Source organism: Fusarium keratoplasticum, chromosome 4 (assembly GCF_025433545.1).
Source record: "Fusarium keratoplasticum isolate Fu6.1 chromosome 4, whole genome shotgun sequence".
In the NCBI taxonomy this organism is placed as follows: domain Eukaryota; kingdom Fungi; phylum Ascomycota; class Sordariomycetes; order Hypocreales; family Nectriaceae; genus Fusarium; species Fusarium keratoplasticum.
This window is the reverse complement of record NC_070532.1, coordinates 2,227,537-2,240,189: the sequence shown is the minus strand read 5'-3', so window position 1 is coordinate 2,240,189 and position 12,653 is coordinate 2,227,537. Positions and strand designations below refer to the sequence as shown.

The window sequence follows — 12,653 nt, the reverse complement described above, 5'->3', positions numbered from 1 at the left end:
ACGGCAATACGAGACAACAAAGCGCAAGTAGGTAGTCAAGGTTGTATTGATTGCAATCAACTCGGATCCTGGGAAACATCAAGGATCCTTCTAATCAAATCAGGCACTGGAACAAGAAACCTGAGAAGCAAAATCGCCCGTTTTTTCACCTCCCTATCGCAGTGAAGACAGACGATTGGTATCGTGTAACTCTTTGCATCTTTCGAGAAGTAAAATGCGCACGTAACTCCCCTCCAAACACCAAATGCTTAAATCATGCTCTCCTAGTCTCCTTCTTGCACTTCCATCCCACCCCTGTGCCGCTTACAGAGCAAACATCATGGCGGCCAGGGGAATGGCAACAGCCCACATCATGGGTCGGGTGAGGACAGCGGCATCCTCCTCGTCATCGCTGCTGGTGCTGTTGTCCGAGCTGGTGCTGTTCTCGACAGTCTCGCTGCCAGTGTCGGCCTCGTTCTTACCCGCGGCGTTCGACTCGTCGTCGGCGAGAGGGATGACCTTGAGGTTCTTCATCTCGGTACCGTCGGCGTTCTTGACAGTGAGCTTGACGTTCCAGTCCGAGATCTTGATGATCTTGCCGCTGGGAGCATTCTTAATGCCGTTCTTGATCAGCTTGTCAGCACCAGGGGGGTAGGCGGGGAGGGTGAAGTTGTTGTCGAAGCCCTCATCCTCAATGATGCTGGCCTTGCAGGCGGGGGCCTTGGGGGCGGTCTTGCTGGCAGGCTGAGACTGAACCTCCTTCCAGTCAATCTTAGCGAACTGGTTCTTGAGGCGGTTGAAGTCGCCGAGGATCTGGAGGGTGTCTCCCTTGATCTGGACAAGACCGTAGTTGTTGTCCTCCTCGGTGTACTCGTAGACGACGCCACCAGAGAAGACGGGGGTCATCTCCTTTCCGTACATGGCCTGAGTCTCGTTCCAGTATCGGGGCTGGGGCTTGTTGCAGCCATACTCGCTGAAGAAGACGGGAACAGAAGTGTCCTTGAAACCCTCGGTGAGCTTATCGAAGGAGGAGCTCTTGTAGGTGGCCTCGGGACCACACCACGAGTACGAGTTGAGAGCAAAGAGATCGGCGCGGCTCATGTCGTTCTTGTCGCCGGATTCAGAGCACTGCATGTAGTTCCAGGTATCCCAGAGGACCTCGCGGACATCAGCAGCGGAGTAGCCGACGGGAATCTGGCGCTTCAGGTTGTTCTTGATGTAGCCCTTAAGGTCACGGGTGACGGCACGGAGATACTGAGGGACAACCTCGGCAGTCTCGATGTTGTTGATGACTTCGTTGGCCGAGAAGAAGAGAAGGGTGTTGGGGTAGTTGCCAAAGGCCTCGGCGATAGCAAAGGTGCGGTTGAGGTACTCGGTGTAGTAGCTTTCCCAGGGGTTCTCGGAGGTGATGGCCTCGCCGGGAAGGGGTGAGTTGACGTCAATCATCATGTACATGCCAGCCTGGGCGTCATGTCAGTTCAACAGGTTCTGTAGATGTTGTGTGCACGACTTACAGCGTTGAAAATGCTGGCGCATTCGTCGTGGTTGATGTTGGGGTCAAGGTTGTAGACGCGAATAGCGTTGATACCCAGAATCTGCATCAGAGCAGCATCTCGGAGACACTCCTCCTTGTGGCTCAGAGGATCCTTTCCAGTGGCAGGGTCGTAGCCGGCGCTGCCGCCGGGCTGGTAGGCCATTCCGACGATCTGGAACTTGTTGCCAGTCTCGGGGTTGATGAAGTCGGTTCCCTGGATCTCGAGGGGAGTGACGGCACTGACTACCGTGGCCCCAAGGGCCATGAGGGCAGCGTTGATCTAGAGGAGGCGTGTCAGTGGCCGAAATGGCGGGCGAGAGCAGCGGGGTGCAGTTGTCGCGATGTGATGCGACGAGATCCAACTTACAAGCATGGCGACTATGTGGTTACTACAGCGCTCACGGGTGGTGTGTTTTCAAAAAAGCGAAATAAGGTCGAACACAGGCGCTTGTGATCTCGGGAGAAGCAAATAGCTCCTTGTCAGCTCACGTTGGTCGAGTGTTTTTGGTGGTGGTGTTGAGTGAGGCAAATGATGAGCACGAGAAAAGGCGCAAGAGTCGCAAAAGGAATGAACGACAAGAATCGAAAGGCAGAACCGCAGTCCGAACTATGGACCGGGCGTTTGATGGAAGGAGCGTATGGAGTTGGTAGGAGAGAAAATTGGGAAGTAAGAGGGAAAAGGAAAAAGAAGAAGGTTAAAGTCGAAGGTGATGGACAGTGACAAGGAAGGACTGGAGACACAAGCGGGACGGAGGCGGCAAAGCACAGCGGATAGAGGCAAGCTCAAATACGAAACGGGAACGGGCTCCCGACGATGGATGGACGGACTCCTTGATCACATTTGCGAGCGAGTCTATTGCGGCCAAGGCCATGGCGAGGCATGGCATTCTGGGCATTAACCAGCATGAAGTGGAGGGGCCTATGGTCTTGGCTATGGTCATGGCTTTGACCGGGTCTTGAACGACTCCATCCCGCCGTACTTCACATGGACAGGAACTCTACACAACAACAGAAATACAGACAGGCCTCAACACCATCCAGAAGGTCAAGTCTCATATCATCATTCTTCCTCTTGCCAGATGCAGTAAGGACCCTTGGCTGTCATGGGGCCCCTACTGCCCGACCCCGGTCATGCCCAGACCCTGCGCCGACGCCATACGAGAGATGGCCGCCAGCCACTGGCGAGTGCCACTGAGACCGGTCCCGTCTTCTGGGCGCGAAGACAGAAGACCACTGGACGCCATGGAGAATCCTCAACCACTGGCCGCCGCCCAGTGACGAATCGCCGTTGGAGCGTTCCTGGTCCCACCACGTTTTGTCCAGGGCCCGGACGGGGGGGTTGCCACCATTCCCAAAACGTAGACTTACAATTTCACGTCCAGACACTTGTCGCGACTCTCACTCTGGGCTTCACTCTCCTCACCGTCGCTGCGCCTTCCTCGGCGTCGCAGTCGACGCTCGGCGCCTCGTCTTGGCTCCTGTCGGTGAGGCATGGGTCTACGTGATGGCCTCGACGATCTCCATCATATTTACCGCTCCAACTTAAGATTGGGTTTGCTGCCGAGACCTTGGCCCAATTCTAAGTCTCGGGTGATGGCTCCCAGGTCCCGGCATAGCTTCGTTTGTTTGCGGCGAGAGGGAGATTTGACGGTAAGGTACGGAGTATCGTCCTTCATGTTGAAGCAGACCACGTGCTGCTCCCCCGACCCAAGTCGGTATGATGATACTCTGCTAGGTTGTTAAGATTGCCCGTGTAACCTCCGTCCGAGACTGGCATTCTACCCGAAAATGCATTCTGGTGCTGAGCAACAAGTCATTCAGAGTCGAATGCGTCAGAGAGAAGCGATGCCCCAGGCCAATGTCTCAAGTTTAAACTCGCTGGTGATCCAGGTCTGTCTCTCATTCCGGCGCCTGTATCCAGTGTGCCCCCTTTTTCTTCCCAGGCTCATTAAGGGTTGCTCTCCGCCGTGTGTGCCACCATGCCGCATCCAATGGTCACGATATCCCGCCCAGGCGCTTCGAAGCTTGGCTACCGGCTGCCCATAAATTAACCACCACCATCGAGCTAGGTCGCTTCATGCCCTGTCGATGCAAGGGCAAGGGTCCTACCACCCCTTACTCCAGTGCAGTGACTGGCCTTTCAGACGAGTTGCCGCGCCGTCTTCTTTGGACGATTGCTTCCGCCTGCCAGCTCTCCAATAGATTTCTTTGTTTCTGTGTCGCTATCTACCTAGGTATGGTCCCCTCAGGGGTTCTATCTGGAGCTCCCTGTGGCGGCTGGGACCGAGATTCCGCTCCTACACGTTCTATTGGACGCTTAATCGTGGGGCGTTTACTCTCAAAAACTTGCTCTAGCACTGGCTAATTATCTTTCACCCACGCAAATGTATCGGATAAATAAGATGCAGAGTGTGCGTCTCAATATCGCTAGTATTGTTCGCATTGATGAAACTCGGACAGGTGAAACCACCTCTTGCAGGGATCATGCAGGGCCCTTTGCGGCTGACCCTCTTTATCTTGAAGCATCCCTCTAACAGATCCGGGATCGTCAGACTGTTGATGAGGTTTTCGGCGAATGACCATTTGCGGTGTATATCCCGTCTTCTAGGCTCATGTCTCTCGGTAGCATATTTGACTGGTTATTAATGCCATTGTCGGTGAGTTCCGGTCTCGTGACTCTCTTGAATTTCGAGCCTGGCCATTCATTGTGAGCCTCACCTCCCGGCATTGCCCATATGCCCATCACTCACAGAGCCACCATCTAGAGTGAATGAGTCGTAAAGACAGAGAAACTACGACGAGCCCACTTGCGATCTGAAAGTCATAGCACAAGTTGTGTGCACATGCTACTGCGTTGATCCCAAAGATGGGTTGTGGTTCATTTCTCGAAGCCATACCCTATACCAAAGAGCAGGCCAGGCGAATATCACGGATACCATCGATCCTAGACCGACACAGGCGAAGAAGTCCACACCGGGGCCATCGATGCCGTTGGAAAGCTACAAATTATGTGTTCTATGGGCATTTGTTTGGTTCCCGTCCAATGTACCGGGTCATTGGGCCCTGAGTAATATCTATATATCCCAACCCACCACCAACACCATTAACTATCATGTAGAGTCAACTTTGATGATCATCTACATAGTCAACAGGGACCTGTGAGGACGAGCTAGAAACTGATGTCCGACGTCACAATCTAGGACCACCACACATGTCATACGGGGTCCTCATCTCAAAGAGCGGCACACCTCTCAGCTGTGAACCGAACTACCTACCTAACACAACAGGCGGCCTGTTTGGGCCAAAGTCAAGGTAACAGGGACTGTCCTACTCCATAGTCGTTATTCAATCTCGACGCACTCCTCACGCCAGTCGGGACATAAGCCATCCATGTCAAAAACTCCAGTGGGAATTGATACACTACACTATGTACCTAGGCAACGAAACTAACTCTATAATAGAGCATGGGGTAACCGGTCTGATTAAAACATAAAAAAGGCCAAGATAGCTCTCCGGGGTAACACTGAACGAAAATGAAAAAAATGTCGCGTACAGCTTCGACATGGACTGAGCCGGCAGAACCACCTCCTGAGACTTAGCCATATTAGAACCGACAATTCCGTCGGCACTCAAGCATTAGCAAATGCCCCACAAGTGTCCTGCTCTCATCCCGTGCTCGCCTGTCAACGTCATCGAAACGATGTAAAAAGGCCTTTTGTCGGTTAATCACAGTATATGTGACCGCCGTAACCCCCCGACAAAGCAACTACTTTTTGGGTTTGCTGTACATGAGGCCGTGAAATATGTCGAGAGTCGTAACAAATGCGGGCTATCTAGCTGCCCAGAGACGCCGTTGCTCCCTCGCCAACACAAGTTTAAGCACAAACGTCGTCGACCTAGTAGCCGTTCATCGTCATCCGTTGCGAGTTGCGGCTCAGCTCGCGGTCGGCGGCAGGGCTGATGGGTCGGCTGCTGGCACCACCGTGTGCGCTGCTCTCCTTCAGGGCCAGCAGTTGCTTGGCACGGAAGGTCTCGTAGTGGATCTGGGACGTGGTCTCGATGAGGTCCTGGAGGTGGGTTCGGAGGAGGAAGTTTCGCAGGTGCACGAATTCGCAGTGAGTCTCATCCTCGACGTTGATCACACCCCATCGGTTCTGGCGGCCACGGACCTGCTGGCCGTTGACAATGATCGACTTCTCGGATCCGACGACGGCGAAGGGGACGAGGTCCTGTGTCAGTTAGCAACTGTTTACCTGGCGCGCGTCTCATTGGAGCAAGACATACCTTCATCTGGGTGTTCAGGGCGCGCTCCTCATCGTCAAACTCGTCGTTGTCATAGGGGTACATCTTGAGGTTGTGGAAAGCAAACTCCTCCTTGATGCGCTCCTTGAACTCCTGACGCTCCTCAACGGTCAGGGAGTCGGCCTTGGCAATGACGGGAACGACGTTGACAACGTCCGAAAGCTTCTTCAGAACGACAATGTCGATGGGCTTGAGGGAGTGACCCGAGGGCTGAATGAAGAAGAGACAGCAGTGAATGCGGGTGTCCTGGATGTAGCGCTCTCGCTGTGCAGTGAGCTCCTTGCGCAAGTACGCGGAGTGCTGATCCTTGATGTACTTGACGATGGGATCCCAGCAGCGGTCGTTGTTGACAAGGTCGCCGTAGCCAGGGGTATCGACAATGTTGAGTCTCAATCGAACGCCGTTCTCCTCGATAACGTGAGAGACGGCCTGGATCTCGGTGGTGGAGCGGATGGGCTCATCGGGCTGGAAGCGACCCTTGGAGTCGATGAGGTGGGACGCGAAGATAGTGTTGATGAGGGTCGACTTGCCCATACCAGTCTGGCCTGCGATGCGAACAGAGGTTAGCACACGAGCATCCAGGAGGACGCGCTGCCAGATCACCGACCATGGGGTGATGGGCGGTATAGATCACGGCCGCGATTGGAGACGGTGAGGTGTCAAGACTTACCAACGCAGATGACGTTGAACTGGAAACCACGCTTCAAGAGCTTGCGCTCGATCTGGGAGGTGATGCTGTCGAAACCGACATGGCTCTGGGGGTAGATGGTGTTGGGAGGAACAGCAGCCATCTTGAACGAGGACACTTGGTCGATGAGAGTAGTGAAGGAAGCGCTAAGAGTTGAAGCTTGGGGAATGTCGATGCCTATTCCAAGAAAGAAAGACTGGAGCACCGAGGCACAAGGAGGACACGAGCGCGAGCAGTTGGCACGGTCAAAGTGACGTGTGGTGATGCAGCGAAAGCTGGAAGTTTGGAGGATTAGAAGAGGCGGCGTCGGACACGATGTATGCTAGGGGGGAACTTTTCGGGCACGGCACTGGGCACTGGGCTGCTCCTGCCACCAGCAAACAAACAATTTCCGTGCTAGAAGGGAGGTGTCAGGGAGCAGGGAGGTCCAGGGACCGAAAGAAAGGGGGAAGCCGCGTTTCGAGCTTCTGATTGGTCAAAAATCGTCTGTGCGCTCGCTAGCTCATGATTGGCCCGCCGGCACTTTGGGGAAAGAAGCCCCCATCAGACTTTTGAGGCTAGGAATTCGAATCGAAGCCTTGTGCAAATTGATCATCGCGACTTTGGGTTGGGCTTAACGACGGATCGCATTGTCTTGTCACGGAACAGGCAATCAATTGGGCATCGAGAAACTGCTAAGTTTACTTGGAGCCGCATTCGAGGTCGCACTTTGCTCGTGTACGCCCCCGACCACCATCCGAATCGACTTTACTCCGACATATCACCACTATCTCGAATTCCGCTTCCTCCTCTCCGTCAAGATGGCTGCCGCTCTCCTCCCCCGACTCTCCTCCCCGAGCCTCCTGTCTAGGGTTTCCTTCCGCCAATTCACACAGAAGCTCTTCCCTTCGCTGTCGATTGCGATCCCCGGCGTCTCTCTGAACCTCCCCACCATCGATGATATCTGGGAATCCGTGCTGCGGGCTGTGCCAAAGAACAAGGTCTCCCACTCGAAAAAGAGATCTAGGCAACTGGCTGGAAAGGCGTTGAAGGATGTGAACAGTCTTTGCAGATGTCCCGGCTGTGGCGAGATCAAGCGGACACATCGGTTATGCCAGACTTGTCTTGAGGGTATGATGTCCTTCTCTGTCTTTTGCACGAGAAGCCAAGCGTGCAGTGCTAACTGAAAACACAGAAATGAAGCGCATCTGGAGGCAGGACTACCCCAATGATCAGTCGGTCTAAGTGAAAGAGGATACAGCCTATCGAGGATCTACCAATACTGTAACAAGAGTCTGTATAGTCACTACGGGATCGTGCATACCATGGGCGTTTCGGCTCGTTTGAGCTTTGTAGGAATATAAAAATAAGAAATAAGAAAGAAGAGTCAAACCTATGCCCAATCTCGTGATATATAGACATGCCCTGCCCAGCACTTTGCTTGCTCAAACATAGTCTACTCTCCATGGCGCTGGTAAAAGCTCAAACCTTTTTTTAGATAGAAGTGAAATCCAATGACTAATATTCTTACTTGAAACAACTTGGAGTGTACCAATCTGCTGTTTGATCTGTTTGGGGCTCTTTGGTTTGTCTCTTCAGCCCTGCGAAGAGGACTCTTGGATGCCCCACCAAGGCTTCGCATCCGCAGCTCACCCTCGAGTCTTGATTCATACACAACGTCATCCAACAATCCTGCGAACCACATCCTTAGCTGGGAAGGCTTGACGCGGGAGAGATGGTGAGCTTCGAGACATGTGCAAAAGTATCTCGTTCATTCATAGCTAACATTTACAGTCGAAACAATATTTGACCACGCACACCGTGGATAACGGCAAGTTTAACCTCCCCGCCGCGGGGTGAGAGGCTTGAAAGAACTGGTCACTGAGAACTCACAGCCCACCTCACGGACATTTACTCCATCGCCGCAACACCCAAGGCTGTCATATCAGCCAGTGGCTCTTCGACGCTGCATATTCACGATACTACTGATCCCTCGATTCCTCTCAAGCAGTCCATCCCTGATGCCCACAAGCTAGGGTGTCACCATATTTGCACCTCGCGCAGCGGAAATGTTGCAGCCAGCGCTGGCTTTGGGGGTGAGCTGAAGATTTGGCAACTGAACAAGGATACCGGTGAATGGAGCCTTGATGGCGAGGTCACAGGCCCTTCAGCGAAGCCTGGCGAGATCTGGGCGTTGGCCTTGAGCGAGGACGGCGCCTATCTTGCGACGACAACCAATGATGGGCGAGTCAACGTTTGGGACATCACCGGCGAGGAGAAGACCAAGATCCGGGAGTTTGACACTGGAAGCGGTGGCTCGGGCAGCTTTGGCATGTCCGTAGACTTGAGCCGGGATGGCAAATACACTGCCAGCGGCCACCAGGACGGGTCTGTCTACATCTTCAACAACAACACAGGCAGAATTCTGTATTCGCTCTCCGGCAAGTCTTCTGTTCTTTGCTCATGGTGGTGTATTAACATGGATATCAGGACTTGCGAAGCCCGTGCGAGCGGTTGCCTTCTCACCAGGCAGTACTCGTCTTGCCGCCGCTGGAGATGCTGGTATTATCGCACTCTACGACCTGGAGCATGGCGAACATGCTGCCAACTTGACAGGTCACACTTCATGGATCATGACCCTTGACTGGAGCGACACTGGCGAGTACCTGCTGAGTGGATCCATGGATGGCAAGGCCAAGGTATGGTCAATCGAGCGCAGGGCTTGTGTGGCCACGCACAGCGAAACGAACAAGGCATTGTGGTCGGTCAAGTGGCTACCGAAGACCACAAGGAGCGAGATGTTTTGCACAGCGGGCGCCAACAGGAGCCTGTCTTTCTACCGTGAGGCTACTGGTGGTTGATTATCGCGATACTATGAGGACTCGCTGCTTCACTGTGGGTAACAAGTTCATAAAAGACACAATCTTGTGATAGATATGAGTCCTATTGGACGGCAATGAAAGCTTCGTTCAACATCATTCAAGACTTTAGGCACGAGCAGATTCACGTGATGTCGTATCAATCTCGCGTTGCCCCGCCAATATTAAGGCTGTCTCCCCCGTCATAGCCATCCTGGCCGCTGACCTCTTGCGCCCACCATCAAAGGCACCCGATTATACACAGAATTATCATCAATTGCCCCATATTTAACATCTGCCTGCGGGTTAGATCATCATCACTCCACCTTGACCTGTCTGTTGCGAGAGTAGGATATTGCCGACTTACACCATTACTACGATACCTGCAGCATTGAGCATCACTCGTCTACCTACACATAACAGTGCCAGCATGCCCTCAACTCGAAGATCAGCCGGCGGCGCACGCAGCCGCGGCCCTCCTGCCAAGGGACAGTCCACCCTCACCAGCTTCTCGAGCAGAGTGACAAAGAATGTGGCAAAGAGTGCCAAGAAGTCCATCATCTCGCCTTCCATCACAAAGATCGACCCCACTCAGGCCCCAAAACAGACCAAAGCCGAAGAGGTTGTTCTCGAGGAGCCTGAGCCTATAGAAGTGGACGAGGAGGAGGAGCAGCCAGAGGTTGTGCCAGAGCCAGAAAAGTCCGAGGCCGAACTGCGCGCGGAGCAGATTACAGATGCGCAAATCAAGAAGTACTGGAAGACGATCGAAGAGCAGTGGACCTCTCCCCGGCTGCATCAACAGGGTGTACCGCTAAGCGAAAGGGTCCTCCGATATTTTGATGTTAGCTCGCAATACGGAGTAAGTCACCTTGGTTCTCTCGATGAGGCCTGACTAACAAACATTGATAGCCCTGTATCGGCACTCCTCGCATGAAGCGATGGAAGCGAGCCGAGCGTCTTGGTCTGAACCCCCCAATTGAGGTCCTTGCCGTCCTCCTAAAGGAAGAGACCAAGGGCAACAAGGTTCAAAGGGCACATATGGATGAAATTCTCAACTCCACTGCGGTGGGGAGCTGATCTATTTTCATGTCGTTTACGGTAACGGGGGAATGAATGGGAGCATGGCGTTTAGGGGAATGTGTCATGGATTGCCGATGAGGCCTTGTCTCTTGCCTGAACTACTTTTATTCTATCATGGTGAAGAAGTCGTTGAAGAGACGAATCTATAACCCGAACTCCATTTTCCGTGACACTCCCAGGATCTAGAGGTTGGTGGCCTTGCGGCCTTGTCTAGGGTCTAGTACCATATACTCCTTGTCCGATGATGGGGAATAGGTTCCTTGCCGGCAGCTTCTAATTCCTTCATGCTGTCATAGAGGAAAAAGTCTATTAGGATGGCGTTGACGTGGGCGTCTGGGTGTTGGCGTAGAATCTCTCGTCGAATCAACTCGACACACCAAATACTGCATGCTGTTATGCGTTAGTGTATGCACCTTGGCTGTGTGCTGCAGATAACTCACCCCGGATTTGCAACTCCCAGGAGCATCCGCTCTCTATCATCTTCTTGTCCGTGATGGCAGCAGCAATCGCAGGACAGCAGTACAGCGCGCCCAGAGTCATGAGGATCTGGGGGATGCGGTAGTCGGCAAACATAGTGATCTTGTCAATGTCGCGGAACTCGCCGTAGGACTCGCCGTTGAAGCAGGCCCAGAGGTCGGCGACGAGGATCTGAGCCCGCTTCATGAGGCGAATCATCTTGCCGTCCTCGAAGCGGTGCTCGTCACGGAAACAGTCAAAGTCTTGGGCCAGAAGGTTGACGAGACGTGCTGCGGAACCATCGGCAGCGTAGATGAGCTCTGGAATGGAGCCACCATAATTCTTGGAAGAATGTTAGAGCTTCCGGGCGTTCTAAAGAGGGAGATAGTGGTACCTGATCGAGAACTTGACCGGCCTCCCGAAGACAGTCTAGGCGCTCCTGAAGGAGGGGGATCTCCTCTTCTGTGCACGACCTAAAGACGTGCTTGAGAGACTCAAGAGTACACTCGTCCTCATTTTGCCAATAGAAAGGGTCCGTTATGGGGATACCTTTGAAGATGTTAGGTTAGAAACACCGACGAGTTGCCATGACAAAATGCGACTGACCTTCATCAAGAGCCCTTTGTAGCGCCGCAACAAGACTCCAGTACCCAGTCCACCTCTTGCCACGATACTCAATTGCAAACCTCTCATCTTCAGGTAGTTCAGACCAGAAAGAAAAGTTTAGCAGATCCATGGTAAAGATAAAGTTGACGGTGCTCTCGTCCTTGGCCTTGGGATGGAGTTCATGCTCGGACCAGGTTGCAGTTGAGTAGCTCTTCTGCTGCATCTGCTGGTATATGGTCTCGGCGGCCTTCTTTGAGGCGCGCATGTCGACAGCAACATCTATGCAAGAGTCGTAGACGTACTCGGCGCTCTCAAGGACGCCAGTCTCGGGCTCTTCCTCGATTGTCACCTTACCTTGAAGGTGTTGGCGCAAGAGCTCGAGGAGCTCAGTGTCAACCTCGTCGTCGGACATGGTTCTAGAAAATAGGCAAAACTGGAGGCCTATTCTATGAATTCCAGTGAATGGGAAGTTCAAGTGAAGGAGTGGAAAAGAAGAGTCAAGGAGTGAATGTGGTGGAATGGAAGTTGGTAGTTGACTGAATCATCGGTCTGGACTTTCTTTGACTGAGATCCCTTTTTTTTCTCCGACGACGGGCAGCCACCCCGCGGTCACAGTCCTAACCTACTCCTGAAAGTCACTGAGCGACTGGGCTCTAGTTGCCAAGAGGGCGGGAGGCTGCTCTAGCTGAAACGTGGAAACGAGATGAAAATCTGCTTGCTTTGGACGCCTCTAGAAACGACCAATTGACCTGAAATTCCGTAACACACATTTCCCGTCCCCTTCCCGTTTGCTCGTCCCTGCGCTGCATGTTTGCTGTCCGTCGCCGTCACTTATTTCATGGATCAAACAGTGGAGGTCTGGTCGTCGGGTCGCCGAGTCAGGCCCTTGAAGTTTGGTGGAGTGCCAGAGGTGACCAATCAAAGCGGGTCTGCCCACTGTTACCGGCCCCAAGGAGCTTGGCCCCCGGCCATCAACAGTCGACGTAATTGGGCCGGCGCATCCTCTGTACCTCTTGTCTTGCAGCGTCTGGGTGCTAGAGGTGGGCTCTTTCATCTCTCAGCTCGTGCTCTCACCACTAACATCCAATCTCCAACCTCGAGCGATCGCGAATCTCGACGAAAAAAGCACACGAACCCCATCGTCCTACACCGTATGCGCAGCCCCCAGAAC

General features: G+C 53.4%; 5 protein-coding genes and 1 pseudogene across 6 annotated transcripts, besides 1 other annotated feature; 3 read left to right on the top strand and 3 right to left on the bottom strand.

The window, feature by feature from the left end:
* Positions 1-303: 303 nt before the first annotated feature.
* NCS57_00577300 (1,3-beta-glucanosyltransferase) lies at positions 304-1,886 on the bottom strand (the record flags this gene model as incomplete). Its single annotated transcript, XM_053055682.1, has 3 exons — positions 304-1,440; positions 1,494-1,793; positions 1,881-1,886. 3 exons carry the CDS (start codon positions 1,884-1,886, stop codon positions 304-306), a joined length of 1,443 nt encoding a protein of 480 aa, XP_052914637.1.
* A 3,523-nt stretch (positions 1,887-5,409) lies between these two features.
* NCS57_00577200 (uncharacterized protein) lies at positions 5,410-6,606 on the bottom strand (the record flags this gene model as incomplete). The annotated part of the gene is made up of 3 exons (XM_053055681.1): positions 5,410-5,742; positions 5,798-6,360; positions 6,486-6,606. 3 exons carry the CDS (start codon positions 6,604-6,606, stop codon positions 5,410-5,412), a joined length of 1,017 nt encoding a protein of 338 aa, XP_052914636.1.
* A 697-nt stretch (positions 6,607-7,303) lies between these two features.
* On the top strand, positions 7,304-7,727 carry NCS57_00577100 (uncharacterized protein; the record flags this gene model as incomplete). The annotated part of the gene is made up of 2 exons (XM_053055680.1): positions 7,304-7,613; positions 7,678-7,727. 2 exons carry the CDS (start codon positions 7,304-7,306, stop codon positions 7,725-7,727), a joined length of 360 nt encoding a protein of 119 aa, XP_052914635.1.
* A 490-nt stretch (positions 7,728-8,217) lies between these two features.
* NCS57_00577000 (uncharacterized protein) lies at positions 8,218-9,343 on the top strand (the record flags this gene model as incomplete). Its single annotated transcript, XM_053055679.1, has 4 exons — positions 8,218-8,220; positions 8,277-8,313; positions 8,378-8,923; positions 8,973-9,343. 4 exons carry the CDS (start codon positions 8,218-8,220, stop codon positions 9,341-9,343), a joined length of 957 nt encoding a protein of 318 aa, XP_052914634.1.
* A 388-nt stretch (positions 9,344-9,731) lies between these two features.
* Positions 9,732-10,417, top strand: NCS57_00576900 (uncharacterized protein; the record flags this gene model as incomplete). Its single annotated transcript, XM_053055678.1, has 2 exons — positions 9,732-10,199; positions 10,250-10,417. The coding sequence occupies 2 exons, from the start codon at positions 9,732-9,734 to the stop codon at positions 10,415-10,417; spliced, it is 636 nt and encodes a 211-aa protein (XP_052914633.1).
* A 220-nt stretch (positions 10,418-10,637) lies between these two features.
* Positions 10,638-12,017, bottom strand: NCS57_00576800 (annotated as a pseudogene). Its single transcript has 4 exons — positions 11,483-12,017; positions 11,271-11,425; positions 10,861-11,218; positions 10,638-10,810 (listed from the first exon to the last, which is right to left on the bottom strand).
* Positions 10,638-12,017: a sequence feature.
* Positions 12,018-12,653: the final 636 nt, after the last annotated feature.